This window comes from Micropterus salmoides, unplaced genomic scaffold, assembly GCF_014851395.1.
Source record: "Micropterus salmoides isolate LMB-PRFRI ecotype aquatic unplaced genomic scaffold, ASM1485139v1 Ms_hic_scaffold_3, whole genome shotgun sequence".
NCBI lineage: Eukaryota > Metazoa > Chordata > Actinopteri > Centrarchiformes > Centrarchidae > Micropterus > Micropterus salmoides.
This window is the reverse complement of record NW_024042261.1, coordinates 5,989,239-6,003,589: the sequence shown is the minus strand read 5'-3', so window position 1 is coordinate 6,003,589 and position 14,351 is coordinate 5,989,239. Positions and strand designations below refer to the sequence as shown.

At 39.8% G+C, this 14,351-nt stretch overlaps 1 protein-coding gene across 3 annotated transcripts in view; it reads right to left on the bottom strand.

Moving 5' to 3' along the window:
* bcas3 (BCAS3 microtubule associated cell migration factor) overlaps window positions 1-14,351 on the bottom strand; it is a 344,304-nt gene that overhangs the window by 269,084 nt on the left and 60,869 nt on the right. For all 3 annotated transcript variants that reach the window (XM_038692467.1, XM_038692465.1, XM_038692466.1), the window contains exon 14: window positions 742-875. In XM_038692467.1, coding sequence (XP_038548395.1) covers window positions 742-875 — 134 coding nt within the window. The remainder of the gene's footprint in view (window positions 1-741; window positions 876-14,351) is intronic.

Here is a 14,351-nt window from a genome sequence, read left to right as displayed (position 1 = left end):
TCCCACAAACTGTGGAAGGCACTGAATCCAGGCATGAAGAAAAACACTGCAACTGGACAGCTGACAGGAGGATCTTTGAAACTTCTACTACTGACAGAAAATCGATTGGTACTTGCACACCTGATACAAGTAGGTGTCAGGAAACCATCAAGTGTGTTGTGTGGGGGAAGAAGAGGGAGAAAGACACTAAATAATGCTGATTATCCAACTAGAGCAGAGAGTTTTGGTTTGATCTAAATGTAAGTCATTTACCTGCTGGTCCATGCTCTCTGGTTGCAAATGTTCACTAGTAGTGTCCCTATGACAGTATTAAAATATAAACAGTCTTGCTGTAATCTAATGCACCTACTAATATTCAGAATGCTACGGGTTGGCAGAGCAAACCACAGTAGCTGACCCCTTCAAAACACTACACAAATTGGAACTGGAATATTTCTGGGTATTTGCTCTACAAAAATGCAATCCATGTGCTGCTCTCTCTTTTGCTTGGTGTCATAACTCTTTTATTAACTCTTGCAAAGAGTCTTTTGTTTTACGTGGATGGACCAGCATTACATAATGGACCTTGTTTTCATTCGTCTGTTATGATAAGATTTTACTTTATTACATCTGATGGGACGCAGCAACATATCTGGCAACATATTATCTGTAACAACTTACAACAACCACAACTAATTTGGAAGACTGTGTGTATGTGTGTGTGTGTGTGTGTGTGTGTGTGTGTGTGTGTGTGTCTCAGACCTTGGCCTCAGTTTCCCCACGATGCAGGGTATAGAGATGGTGAACAGCGCTCTGTGAGGACGCCCATGGGTGGGTGAGAATCTGGAAGACGTGAAAATCGTGGCCCAGAGTGTCGGCAGTCACCAGCAGCATTCCTACAATATACATACATACGATCATCAGAATTAGGAATCACTCCCACAGCTGGCTTCAACATAAACTGGTTAGAATCATCACAACTGTTACTGTTTATGTATTATTGTGGTCTTAGTTTCATTGCCCTATGAATTTAGAGGTTTTTATGTGTCATTTTTCCTTTCACATAAATGTATGCTTTACTTTATACAGGCTTCTGTATTGCATGCTTCAGTGAGTATGTGTCCGTAGTGTTTAATACTGCCTTAAGTACAGTCAATTGCAGTCAATACAATACAGTATGCATTAGCAATGGGATTTTTTAATTCCTCCTCTGCCTGCAGGTTTCCTAATTTAGTAATAGTATTTTTATTTGTATTGCAATTTAAATTTTGTTATGGTAGCATCAGGCCAGGAACTACAGATATCAACTTGCCTTTTGGCCAAGTATGGTAGATTTATCAACAAAAATGAGCTCAACTAAAAATAGTACCAATAGGTAATGGTTGCAAAAGTCATCAGACTTAAAAATGTGTACTCAAATCACCCCACCAATTTTACACATAAATGTAGGATCAGGTGTTTTTAGAACTTGACTTGTTTTAGGGACTAAAAGTCAGGATCTCAATCTCTGATACTCTTGTTAGTTACTAAACTATATAAGAGTAACATAGTAAATCAGATGAAAAAAAAGGTTTAGTTTTTATATTTTCTACTGCCAGCTTCCTTGCCTAGACTTTCATTAGCCTTACCTGAAGTGCTTGCCTCAGGTCTTTATTTGGAACAGTCATCACAGCCATCACAGCACAAAATTGTAAGTCATAGTTACTCCTAAACATGTCAGTTCATAACATACGTCTTTAAAACATATGTTTCTCACAGTCTTTGTTCAGAAATTCTACTTTAATAAATGTCTTTTATTATGTAAAGATAGTCTAAATGGTGCCAGTGTATTTAAACTTGCCACTGGTACACTAGTAAACTGGTAAAAAGTCAGGCCAGTCAAAATCTTTAAACTGTATTTCATTTTGGAGGCTCACACAAAGGCAGCCAACACTACCAACTGTGTAGGAAACATGCTAGCCAGCATGACAGAATTACTGTGCCTTTAAAACAAACAAACCAGCCCATCAAAACAAAGCCAGCTATCGTTTGTCGCTGTCATAAAATGCAGCCTTCCCTCGCATGGTAGCTTGGTCTGGTTAAAAGCAAGACTCGAGTCGTGTGCTTCTTCAAGGACAGACAAGATGATGAGTGTCTGTAAAAGAGAGAATCTATGTATTCATACATCTGTGAATGGTCATGGGTGTGTGTGTGTGTATGCACACTGAGATTCACCAAAACACTGAACCACAGATCAGCACAAGGGTAACCCCCTCTGACAGGCCCATTCATTTGGTCCTGTTTTATTTGAAGCTCGTCAAACTGCAGAAAGTATAGGCCCTCACCATAAACAACATGCTCAACAAACCACACCAGAACAAACCCAGATCTGAACTGGCTTGGTTAGAAAAAAAACACTGTACTGCTTTTCAAGCGCAACCCAAAACCCATTCCCAGAAGCCTTCTGAGATGTTACAAACAAACCCGTAGATCGAGCAGTAACTCAAAATGTTGGAAATGCATCTCTGATACAGAGCGTAAGACTTGAAAAAAATGTCCGAATCTCTGTGTTTTTGACGACTCCAAGACATAAATGATATTACAGTAATTAGTCATTTTCCTCTGAGTTTTTCCCTATGGAACGTTTTATGTGGAGGCTGCAGTAGGTTTTAATTAGTGGCCCGGCTTTATTGGGTGGCATGTCAAATGTGAAAAGAGGAGGCTGGAATGGCATGAGATTAAAAGGATTCAGCAACACGTGTGAGGGAGATGGAAAACGTTCCCTCTCTGGGGAAAAAAAAAGTCAAGTGTGCTGCAAACTTTTATACATTCATTCAGAGTTGAAAGGTTTCCTTTTTTAAGACATGTGTATGACTGAAGACAGAACAGTTATATTTAAAGATGATGAAGAGGTGGAATAAGGGAGGTACAGAGTGGATGAGCGATGGGGTCATGCAGATTATCAGAGGTGGAGGGAGGCAAGCAGAAAAGAAGCCAAGTGAAGTGTGCATTAAGACAGTGGTTAGCTATTCATGCTGTATCAGAGCGACCAGAAAGCCAGAGAGCTAGGGCCCAGGGACTGTAAACTCTTGAAAACCCACGCCCCAAACGAGGTGCCAAGCCACAAGAAGCATTTGCGTCAACTGGGAATACAGAGAAAAAAGGGACGGGGCCCTTCTAATTATAGAGTCTGGAAACGGAAGCGCAGGGTGATTAGGAGTTGAGGCGCTGCGGTCTGTTTATCTGGGAGCTTCCTCTCGCTCTCGAACCCTTTCTCCCCCACACTCTACTCTTTCTTTCTTTCTTTCTTCCTCATCTCTCTGTTTTGGTCAGGCCCTGCCCACCCAGTGGCTATAGAGTCTGGCCCCTGGTTTTCTGACAGATGAAACTTGGCCGCTGTGTTCTGGTCAGCGCCAGCGTTTCTCTTCTGCTGATGGTAGAGTCTGGGCTCCAAAAAAGTAACTGCTCAGAAAGGCTGGAGAGCTTTATGAGTGTGAGTGCCCGAGGACTGGGGCTTTTGTGGCCTTGTTGAAATACAGAGGCCCTCGCCGAGAGGCGTCAGTCGGTTAGCTCGCGGGAAGGCCAAATTAAAAAGTAGCTGAGCCGTTCGGCGGGTGAAAAGAGAGGGTTTCGGGGAAACCAGAGGCTGGCTGGAGCAGGGTTTGACACGTCCTATTTATAACACCTCGTCCCATGGGTTACAGTGTTATTTACGATGTTTTAGTACCAAAATCGCTGGCACACGCACTTAGACATGCATTAAAGTGCAAGAGATGACCTCTAATTTGCCATGTGTGCAAGACATGCGTCTGTATGGGACATGAGGGACGTGATATAATCATTTCCATAAATATCTGCTTTTGCTTTCTGTTTTTTGTTAGTTTTTTTGTTTTGTTTTTTCAAAAAAATCGTTTTGTTTTGTTTTGCCGCAGGCTTTACCGTCCCATCTCTGACCATCCAAACAGAAAACATCTGCTCAATCCCATTAATAGTGGGAGGATGTTTCATTTACAAAGTGGTTGAGTTAGCTTTATTCCTGACAAAGGCAGCTGGGACGAGAGTGGGAGAGAGAGAGGGAAAGCAAAGAAAGAAATGGAGAGAGCAACAAAGAGGGCGGTGATTTCCCTACTTGGCAACACAAAATGCCACAACAAAACCGGTCCACTTTTTAATTAACAACACTAGGCTCAAAAAAAGCTTTGAAATCGGGAAAATCTAAAATTATAACCATGTGGAAGGCATAAAGCTTACAAGATGGAGAATTTGGGGGACTCAGATAGCTTTACTGTTACCAGGATGCATAAACTTCAGAGCAAATGAGCCTAACACACAAATGAAAGAGTATCCATCGTAAGACGAGGCTTTGTCTTCAGGGCTGCCAATTTGGGGAGAAGGACCGGACTTTTTGTCTCTGTATGTACTTAAACATATGCTGGGCATATACAATACAGAGTCTGCATTCTGTATACAAAGCTAACGAAAGTGTTAGCGTTGCTACGGGTACTTCAACCACCTAGGAACCATTTGCAATTACTTCTCTACCCAGATTCCATTCCCACCATCCATCCACCTCCACTTCAATCCTCTACTACCCTCCAATACACCTACATGCATTTTTAAGACCTAACCTGATGAATTCAGTCAAGAAATCTTGAGGACTTTTCTTAGTGGAATGCCAAGGGTTTGGCCTTCAGACCACAGAATGTTCTGATGGTCACATCAGTAAAGTAATAGATTAATAGGTGTGTGTTCTCTTTTTAAACAGCGCAAATGTGGCTACTGTGCTAACTGAGGGAGGGAGGAGAACGGCCAAGTAATCCTCTCACCAGCACAGCACCACACTAATTTACGAGCAGTTTTATTTCCACTGGGCAGCAGGGTAGGTATTAGGGTTAGTCAGATGCTACCAGACCAAAATCAACCACCTAATATAAAAGAGAGGCTGCAGTCTAACTAATTACATATTTATTTTAGAAATTATAAACACAACCTGGTTTTATTTTTAGCTAGGAATTGAATAGGCATCTCTTCGTGTTTGTATATAGGTTGTGTTATTATCTTCCTGCTTTCTAATTAAAAGTGCTACTTAGTTTAAATGTTTTGAAAGTGACTTTTCAAGACAAGCAAGAGCCCAACCGACATTATTTTTCAGGGAGGATAACAAAAATATATACCAATATATGTTTGAGTAAAATATTCATTTTACACCACACAGACCCCTTAAAGGATAATTCTGGTTTGAAAGAACTTGATGTTTATTCTTTAAGTCATAATTTCTGTTACAACCCTCAAATTTGGAAACATGACAACAGTTTAGTCAAATTATCTAAACCAATTTTTGGGAGTTGAAAATAAAATAGGTGCAACCTAAAATTTGGTAACAAGCACAGAAAACTACTAAAGTACTTCAGCCTAATGCTTGAATCAGAATGTCAGTCTCTAAATTGTTTTTTTTAACAGACAGTTTAGATATAATTTTGTCATGGGCCTTAATTTTCTCTTCCAAAAAGGTCTGGCTATGCCGGGAGTCTATTAACCTGTCTGATCATCTGACTACTTGTATGTCTTGACCTGCCTGACTTCTTTTTAACTTCATTGCAGCATTCCCTTTTCTCAGCAATTAACTCTGTGAGTGTAAAGAAAAAACAATGACCAAGCCTATGAAAATAAGATCTACAACTAGACTAGACTATCTACTTTTTTGGTTTAATATACCTTTTGGGCAAAGACTGACCTGGCCATTTTACAGTTTGAAAACAAACTTGGGTGTGCACTCTTGTCATCAAACTATGTACCAGCATTGATGTTGTTAAATTACCTCAAACGACTCTGCTGATTTATATGCCAATACCAATGTATTTGTGATAATATCAGCCTGGATGATGTATTCATACTGAATACTAAAGTTACCCATAAATTACAATCTGAGGTGAAGGCTGCAAAGAAAAACAGTGAAAACAACAGAGGCAAATAAGGGGAAAGGTGCTTATGTTTCATTTGATGTACAGCGGGCTGAAACCAAGGGTTGTGTTTTTCTACGCGCTTCACAGGCAGACCACCTGCGAGCACTTAGATATTAATAGATATGAAAAAAGGTGTGTTTGTGTGTCTAACCTAGCTTAGAAGCTGCCACTAGTTTGATATTACTATGCTGGAACGCCGGCTCTTTTAACAGGGCAAAACCCGCCTGGCTTTAAAGTCGTGCCGACACACAAGGGGCAGGCACCGTAGCGGTCAAGTTCACAAAGCGTGACTGTTCTCAAGGCAGAGCTCCAGGCTTGTTCTTTCATCACCTTAAGTGGAAAACACACTACTGCAATTTGTTTTTATGGAGCATTTACATATTTGCACACTTCCTGCAGGAATTGTTTAAAAGAGAGAGTTTTTCATTTTGTCAGAAGGCTGTCCAATGTGTGCACCACAGGATGAATGGGCTGCATGAGGACGGGAAAGTGTCATGGAAGCCTCTGTTCCTACTTCACCTGAAAGAGTTCATCTGCCAAAGCCACAACCCCAATTTACTGCCACTAATCCCAATTCCCAGTGAATCCTATTACTTTTACTTTGTTTTCTTCATGTGGTTTTCCAACATGGGACAAACATGTTCTCACAGCAGCTTAGGGAGAACTTTAACACCAACCTTCTTTTAATGCCATGTTTGAAAAGCCCCAAAACAAATTGCTCCCGTCCACAATCTCCTGATAAAGAATTTGGGACTGTCATCAGCATTTAATCCCCTTTCTGAGCAAACAAGCAGACAGTGAGGCTGGAGAGGTAAGCTCCTTGCATTTACACGGCCTCCTTTAAACTTCTCAGAGTTCTCTTCAGTTGTGTTAACTAATGAAAGCCCTTTGAACATTCACAGCTGCTGGTCGTGAGTAAAAAAAATTCACAGTGCTCTGATTGTCTTTTGATATAAAAGAAAGATACTGGAAGGGGCTGTGTGCGTGACAGTAGAAGAAGTGAGACCATCCATTCCTTTTAAGGCTGCATGAGCAAGTTTAGTTCATTAGAATTTAGGTTTAAGTGTAATAAATACAGTTCTTGAATAGCAAAATCAGTATTTCTTGATTATAACATAGGCACATACAATATCTTGTTTCTCTCTGTCAAACTAGCAGCGCCATGGACCATCAGGCAACTTCTTTCAGGATCGTTAGTCATAAGCAGAAATGTAAACTGCAACATGGACATGCATGCAGACTGAGTAGCAGGAGGGTCTGCCAGTCATGCAACTGGTGCTAGGATTTTCTTTTGGATATAAAGAAGTATGCACAATAATGACATTGTTGTAATTGCTGATACAGAACAGTAGGAGCTAAGGATGATGGTCAGTTTGTCTGTTCATCTGTTTATGTAATATATTGGTTCATAGCAAAATATCTCAACATGAACTGACCAGAGTGTGATGAGATATCTAGTGTATAGGAGGATAAATATCCCACATCCTTTTTTGATGGCCTCCTGATTGTTCTTTTAGTGTTACAATAAGGACAAGATTACACTTTGATAGAACAAATGTCAAAATAAAATGGGAAGATTAGGGGTGTGTAGAGACACTAAGCCTGCGGGACATCACGATACGCGATATTAGGTTCACGACAACGAGACCAAAAGATCCTTAAACATTGTTTTAAAGATATCTTCAATGCTGAGATATATGAGCAGGGGTGTGAGGGGGAACTCCCCCAGGAAATTTTGATCTTTAAGCAATTCATTTCCTGTATGTTTGTATTTATGTAAAAGGAAACACAACATTCAGCTGGCAGGTGACATAAAGCAGTGCCGCTCTCAGTCATTCTGTGCTGCATTCAGATCTGTTTCTCCTGTAGATCAAATTCTCTCATGTAATCATCCCTGCTGAGTCAACACATATGTTTACACATTTAGTCTTCCCTCCTCTTCTGTGATGTTCACAGGGAGAGAACGGAAAACGTGGCCAAAAAGAAACAAAGTTACTGACTGGTGCTGCATGTTTTATAATCAGTAGCTTTGTTTTTCTTTTAAGCTTAAGTTACTTTTTTGGACAATTTGTTTCGTCTATATTTTATTTGCATTGCGTGTTTTCTCAATGTGCAAATTAACCTTTCTAAAGACCTTTTCATTTCATTTCATCAACAAATTATGCTTTGGTGGAGACATGTCCCCAGCGTAAATGACACCTATGATTATGTATGGCAAAAAATATATTTGGGCCAGTGCACGTCATCTGATCCTGCAATACCAAGTGTGGCCACTATGCTACATCCATCCATCCATCGTCAACCGCTTATCCTATGTACAGGGTCGCAGGGCCACTATGCTACAGTTGCCTCAAAACCCAGCACTGTTCCAGGAGGCTCCAGGAGCCCACTGCTCTTTCCCTTAGAATTTACTGCCTGTATAGTTGTGGGAATAGCAACATTGTCAGTATGTTGTTTAATCTATCCAACACCTTTGCATTGTGAGTGTAATAAACAGTACACTGGCAGATTTTACACTTTAAGTCTAAATATGTTAATATGTTAAATGCTTTTATGTGTTTAATTTAAATGAATAGAATTACGAATTAAATAAAATTGCACATCAAGATCTCTTACTCCTTTCCATGGTCACTGTTGCCAGTACAAACAAACTAGTGCTCAACTCATGGGAGCAAAAACTTAGCAACTCACTTCTTCCCCACCAAGCCACCCACCTACACACATACCATAGGGAAGTTACAAATGACCTGGGTTTTACCACACTGTGTGGGCTGTGAATGACTCCACACTGCTGAGGTGTCTGGTGTGTTACTGAGCATCTGGCATGGGGGGACTCGGGTGTGTCTTTCTCAGCCAAGTAGAGGTCCTGTGTCATGGTCACTGGCCAATCCAATTACTCTCCTTAGCCATGTAACCACTTCTTTACAGATTCAATTCTATTCTTAATTTTATGTGAATATTTTTCTTGAAGCCTCACGTCTGCCATGTTATACTGAGTAAGCAATCTGCCTTCAATATTCAGTTTTTTTAATCTGGAAATTGGCAGTGTTTCTCCCTCTCATCAGATGGATATCATCACCTCTTGGACATAGGGTGCTAGTAGTAGCAGGATGTACTTCCCTTTGTTTGGCTGTTAATTGAACTTTCTCAAGTTGGCATATATAACATTTCATAAGTTTTGGGTTGTTTAGGATAACCAGCGTCAGACAGTCTAGCAGTGCATTATTTTGCACCATAATGTTCCTTAGCTGTATTGATCAGCTGTATTGTGCAATTACAGACATCTACACAGGCAACAAAATAAAAGCAAAACTTGATATTCAGGGCAATTCATCGCTTCTGGTCAGCCCTGGGTTAACTTGCAGAAACTCAAGAAATATATTGAGTTCACCTGTTCTTGTAGTTGAGATGTTGAATAATTTAATTGCCTCAAGTCAGATGAATGCAGTGGGTGGGACTAACAAGTTTCTCTAATGCAACATTTAACCAATATGACTTGCCTAAAATATGTCTTTAACATGTCCACCTGTTCAGCGCAGGAAAGACTTTCTTACTGCCACTGTTTGATCAGTTATATGATCTGATCCCAGATATTACATCCCAATTTTGGCTGAGGGTCCATATCTCCATTTGAGTTTACTGATCAAACAAATACTAGTAAATAATAAAAAACAAAACTAAGTCGAAACCTAGTATATGGCTAGACTGTGTATGGTCACTTATATTGTGGCCAAATTGGTAGTGTCTATAATGTTAATTCCTGGATCTTAAATGTTTATCTGCAATTTCCTGTAGTGGTTCCAGCAATATTTGTTCCTAAAGGCTACTGAAGTAGCATATCACATGACATGCTTAAGCTACTTTTGTTTAAAAACATAGAAATACAGATCAATGAAGAACAATGCTTTGTGTATCTTAGGATGTTTGTTTAGAAAGAGAACCTATAATAAAGCAAATTCTTTTCGATATGTTGAAGTTTGTTATATTATTTGATGAAATTGTTTCAGAGGTTTCAGTTGTATGTCGTATGCCAACTAAGCTGAGCCTCGCTTTAATTTAAAGTTGGAGTGCAGGACTTCTACATATAAATGAATGTTGGTTACATTAAAGCCCTTGCCAAATGAGTCTACACAACAATGATAAAGCCTATAAATGCCATGTAAATCTCTCTGTATTCGTAGTACTCTGGTGTTTTAAAATCTGGTGTCTGTGGCGACGTTCCCACGCTGGCGCACCGGTAGTGATGTGTTTTACGCCAACCAGCAACGATCGGTTTGCCAGAGCTGAAGGAGGAAGCAACCGTAGTGACAGCATGGCAGAGCCTGTACATCATAAGCACGTAGAAAGTGTAATTACACTCATTGTCAGAAGGGGGAGACAAAAGTTGTGCAGTGAAGGTTTCATAAATTAAACAATATAACTTTACTGTATATACTGCTTTGTTGTTAGAAGGAGCAACCCATCTTATCCCCAGTCAAAATACTACAGAGAGAGCCCTGCAGAGTAGCTGTTGTAAATCACATCTGAGCCGGCAGTGAGTGCTAATTACTATCTTAGTGTGAAGACACAACTCAATCCATTCTAAATGTGTGGCTATAAACGTGTGGCTGAGTGATGCTGCATGCATGTGGGAATTCCCCTCGTGTTCAACATGTGCGTGTGGGTCCAGGGTTTTTCGGCGACGGCCTGGTTTCTTTCACACATCAGTAAGATGGAGAGACAGAGTTATTACACCATGGAGAGCAGCCTTCACGGCACAGCTGCCTCAATGGTCAGGCTCAACGGGCCAGGCTATTCATTAGACCAGCCTGTTACTAAACCAGGGATCTGGTTTATGGGACAGTTCCGTGTGGGGAAAGATTCAGTCTTGATTCATCTGCCATTACTCCTGGCTTTGATGGGGTATTCAGAACTTCCATATTCCAAACATTTAGACGACTGCACAAAAATCAAAGTTCTGATTCTGTGATAGCCTGCTGTGTTTTATGAGCCTGAAAAACTTAATGATAGAGATTCTTCATTCATTCTTCATTTGTAATTTACTTTAATGAAATTAATTGTTCTTATGTCATTTATTTGTAGCTTTGGCAATATTGCTGTTATACATTCATGCCAATAAAGCTGACTTGAATTTAATTTGAATTGAGATTCTTCACAGCACAAGAGTGTACCTGCATCCAGTTTTAATACAATTCATAGTCAAAGTATAGAACACAAGACGGCTGACTAATTCGGTTTTATCCTTGCAGAGATCAGAACATCCATACCCGACTTTTTTGGGAGCTAAGTAACATTATATTTTGCAGTTTAAAACAACATTATGTAGTATTATTTCAAAATAACAGCTTCAAAATCATTTTGATGATTCTCTATGATTGCCTCTTCGAAGAGTAGCACTTGGAAGTGGGACTATGTAAGATTAAAATAATGAGCAGGACATCGATTGCAAGAACAACGTAATTCTTAGTGGCATCACAACACACCAACAAAACTTTTCAGCAAGCAAACAATGAGAATAACACAAAAAGCATTAGTATGTACAATGTAAGTTCCTTGGAAGAAGCTAGCTCGGAATTCTCATTATGGATATCAGGGCAGAGGCCGTGAAAAAGATGAAGAGAGGAAGAGAAAAAGAGTTTTCTTACATAATCTTGCTTTAAAGCCCCTTTTGCACACAAACTTCTTTATGTAAATGTGACAGCAATGTTCAATAATACATTGTCAGTTGTGATTAAAAATTTTTTACTTAATAAAAAATGAGTATATATATATATATATATATATATATATATATATATATATATATATATATATATATATATATATATATATATATATACACACATATACATATATATACATATATATATCTCGTGTGTGTGTGTGTATAATGTCTCTAATATTTTCTGTTTTCCACCAACCATAAAAGCAGGACTAAAACTTGTAATGAATATGTACACATGGTGGTGTGATCTTTATCAGACTGAGTAGGACTCAAGAGAAAGAGGTTAGAGACAATATAGAGAAGTTGCTGGTGACTTGCAGTTGCTGGATCAATCACTCCATCTAGTGCCAGTCACAGTCAAAAGTAATGCACAAGCTGCTGGACAATCTCTCTGCCATCATAACATGAGTGTATTTTGACCTTGGCATTGTACCTAATAATCAAGTCAAGGATCGTTAAGGACGAGTGAAGAGGACGAGACGTGAAAGAAAACAAGCACACACACATTGCAGCTGTTAAAGAGAGCGCTTTGCCACTGCACTTCATCTGCGTCCCTCTAATTACACCACTAGGAATAGATCCACAGATCCACCGAAGCGCCAACCGCCACACCAAGAACTGGCGGCCACTGGTCCGCCCTCTGTAGAGCCGCCAACACACACAAGCCACTGGGGTTTCTTACATAACTCTTCCCAGCCAAAACTTCTGGGCTTTCCAGGCTCCGTTTGAGTCATATCATTGTTTCCTGCTAAGTCTATCTTTCTTGTTTCTGCCATGTTGAGCTTGACCACTGTGAAGGGAGCCTCAGTAGGGCCAGGAAGGTAGTTCAGTAAAAGCCGCTTCCCTGAACTCTTTGGAAAGAGTTCACTTAGACCCAGACCAATGAACCCGTCACTCAGGATTTGGGCTCTGATCAAATCAAGAGGCCTCTCATTATGGGACACTCCACAGCAGGCAGCAGAAAGGAAAATGAATAAAAGAATAAACAATGATAAAAGTAGAACAGCAATCACAACAGTGGAAAACAGGAGTTTCAAGTTATGCTTGTGTGAAGATTCCTCCTAAACTCATTACACACCCTTGCTGCAATGAAAAATGGGAGGAAATCTAGATTTTTTGGCTACACTCCTGGTGCTGTTTTCAGTTGTAATTTAAACATTTATTAGCCCTTTAGATTTGGCTCACAGTAAATGAGTCAGAAAGATTAAAAGTGTGTTTGGAATTTGAAAGTTGATGGTGCCCTGTGGAAAGGGTCACTGGGGATTCTGTTGGCTGCCTCACTCTGCATTTACAAGTACACTGAACAACGTGTACTGTGCTGTGCTATGTTGAGGAAGCACTTTTGTAGAAACCTAGCTTGGATGTTAAAGGAAAACTAGAACTACCTCCCCATGGTTGTATGCCTCCACCAACCAGTCAAGTTGCAGTTTACACCCATGTCTGTCCAGCCTCATACATGTAGTGATATCGGAAGAAACTGAACAAAAGGTACATAGTGTATTTTACATCTAATGGAAGTTATCACTATATTGATTATATATATTTATATATAATTCCAGTGAATATACACTGTGGACTGAAGATACACTGATTAATGAAGGATTATAACAGATGTACGTAGGGTCACCCACTAATCAGAAGGTTGGCAGTTCGATCTCAGGCTCTCTGCATATCAAAAGTGTACTTGGGCAAGATACTGAACCCCAAAATGCTAGGTGAATGTGACATGTAGTGTAAAGCACTTTGAGTCGTCAGAAGGCTAAAAAGGTGCTATGCAAGTACACTCCATTGAATATTTACCATGTATTGGTTAATCAGGAACTTGCTTACTAAAATATGGATTCTTATAGAGTCAAGCTACACAAAACGTGGTGCTTTTGATTTCTCCTGGCATTTTTAGCTGTAGGTGACACTCATTCACTCACTCACTCGATCACTATTGGCTAGGCGTGCTCCAATATGTTGCTTGCCGTCACGTGATTCAGATGATAATCAAAATTCAGAATAAGGCAGGAAGTGAAAGGCAGAAAGAATGAGATGGAGGAAAGCCCGTACTGTGCTAATTATTGTTTACATACTGTGGGGTCCCAGTCAACGTCTGTGTGAAATCTAGAATTGCCCGATTCTAAAAGTAACCAACTTCAGTTATGACAAAATCATTTTTTTAAAAGGTCACAGTAACCTTGACCTTTGATCACCAAATCAGTTGATCCTTTGAGCCAAATTTGAAGAAATTCCTTCAAGCTGTTCTCAAATCAATGTTCACTTTTAGTGAACTTTTCGCCTTCTCTTTCAGTGAATAAATGTAGATTAGATATCATGTCTACTTCCTACTGAAAGGAGTAGTACTGTTAAAGATAAAAATATGTCTTATTCATTAAGCAAGTTTGTGTTAAGGTTGTGTTTTGTATGTGATTTTTGGTAAGGCTAGTGTGGGAGTAGGTGGAGACTCAACAACCGTCTGTCTTTGTTTGCAATATTATCCAGTTCCTGCTCAGACAGAGCTGCTGAGTTTAGTCATAAGTCTAGGTAAGTGAAGGATTCTTGGGGCTTGGAGGTCACGGGGTTAGAGCCATCTCTCAGCAGCTCCTTTATTAACTGCACATGCACACACAACACACACAGAATAAAATACATAAACACACACTTACACACACCATAGGAGGAACAGGAACATACCCAAGCTGACACTTTGCACAAACAGA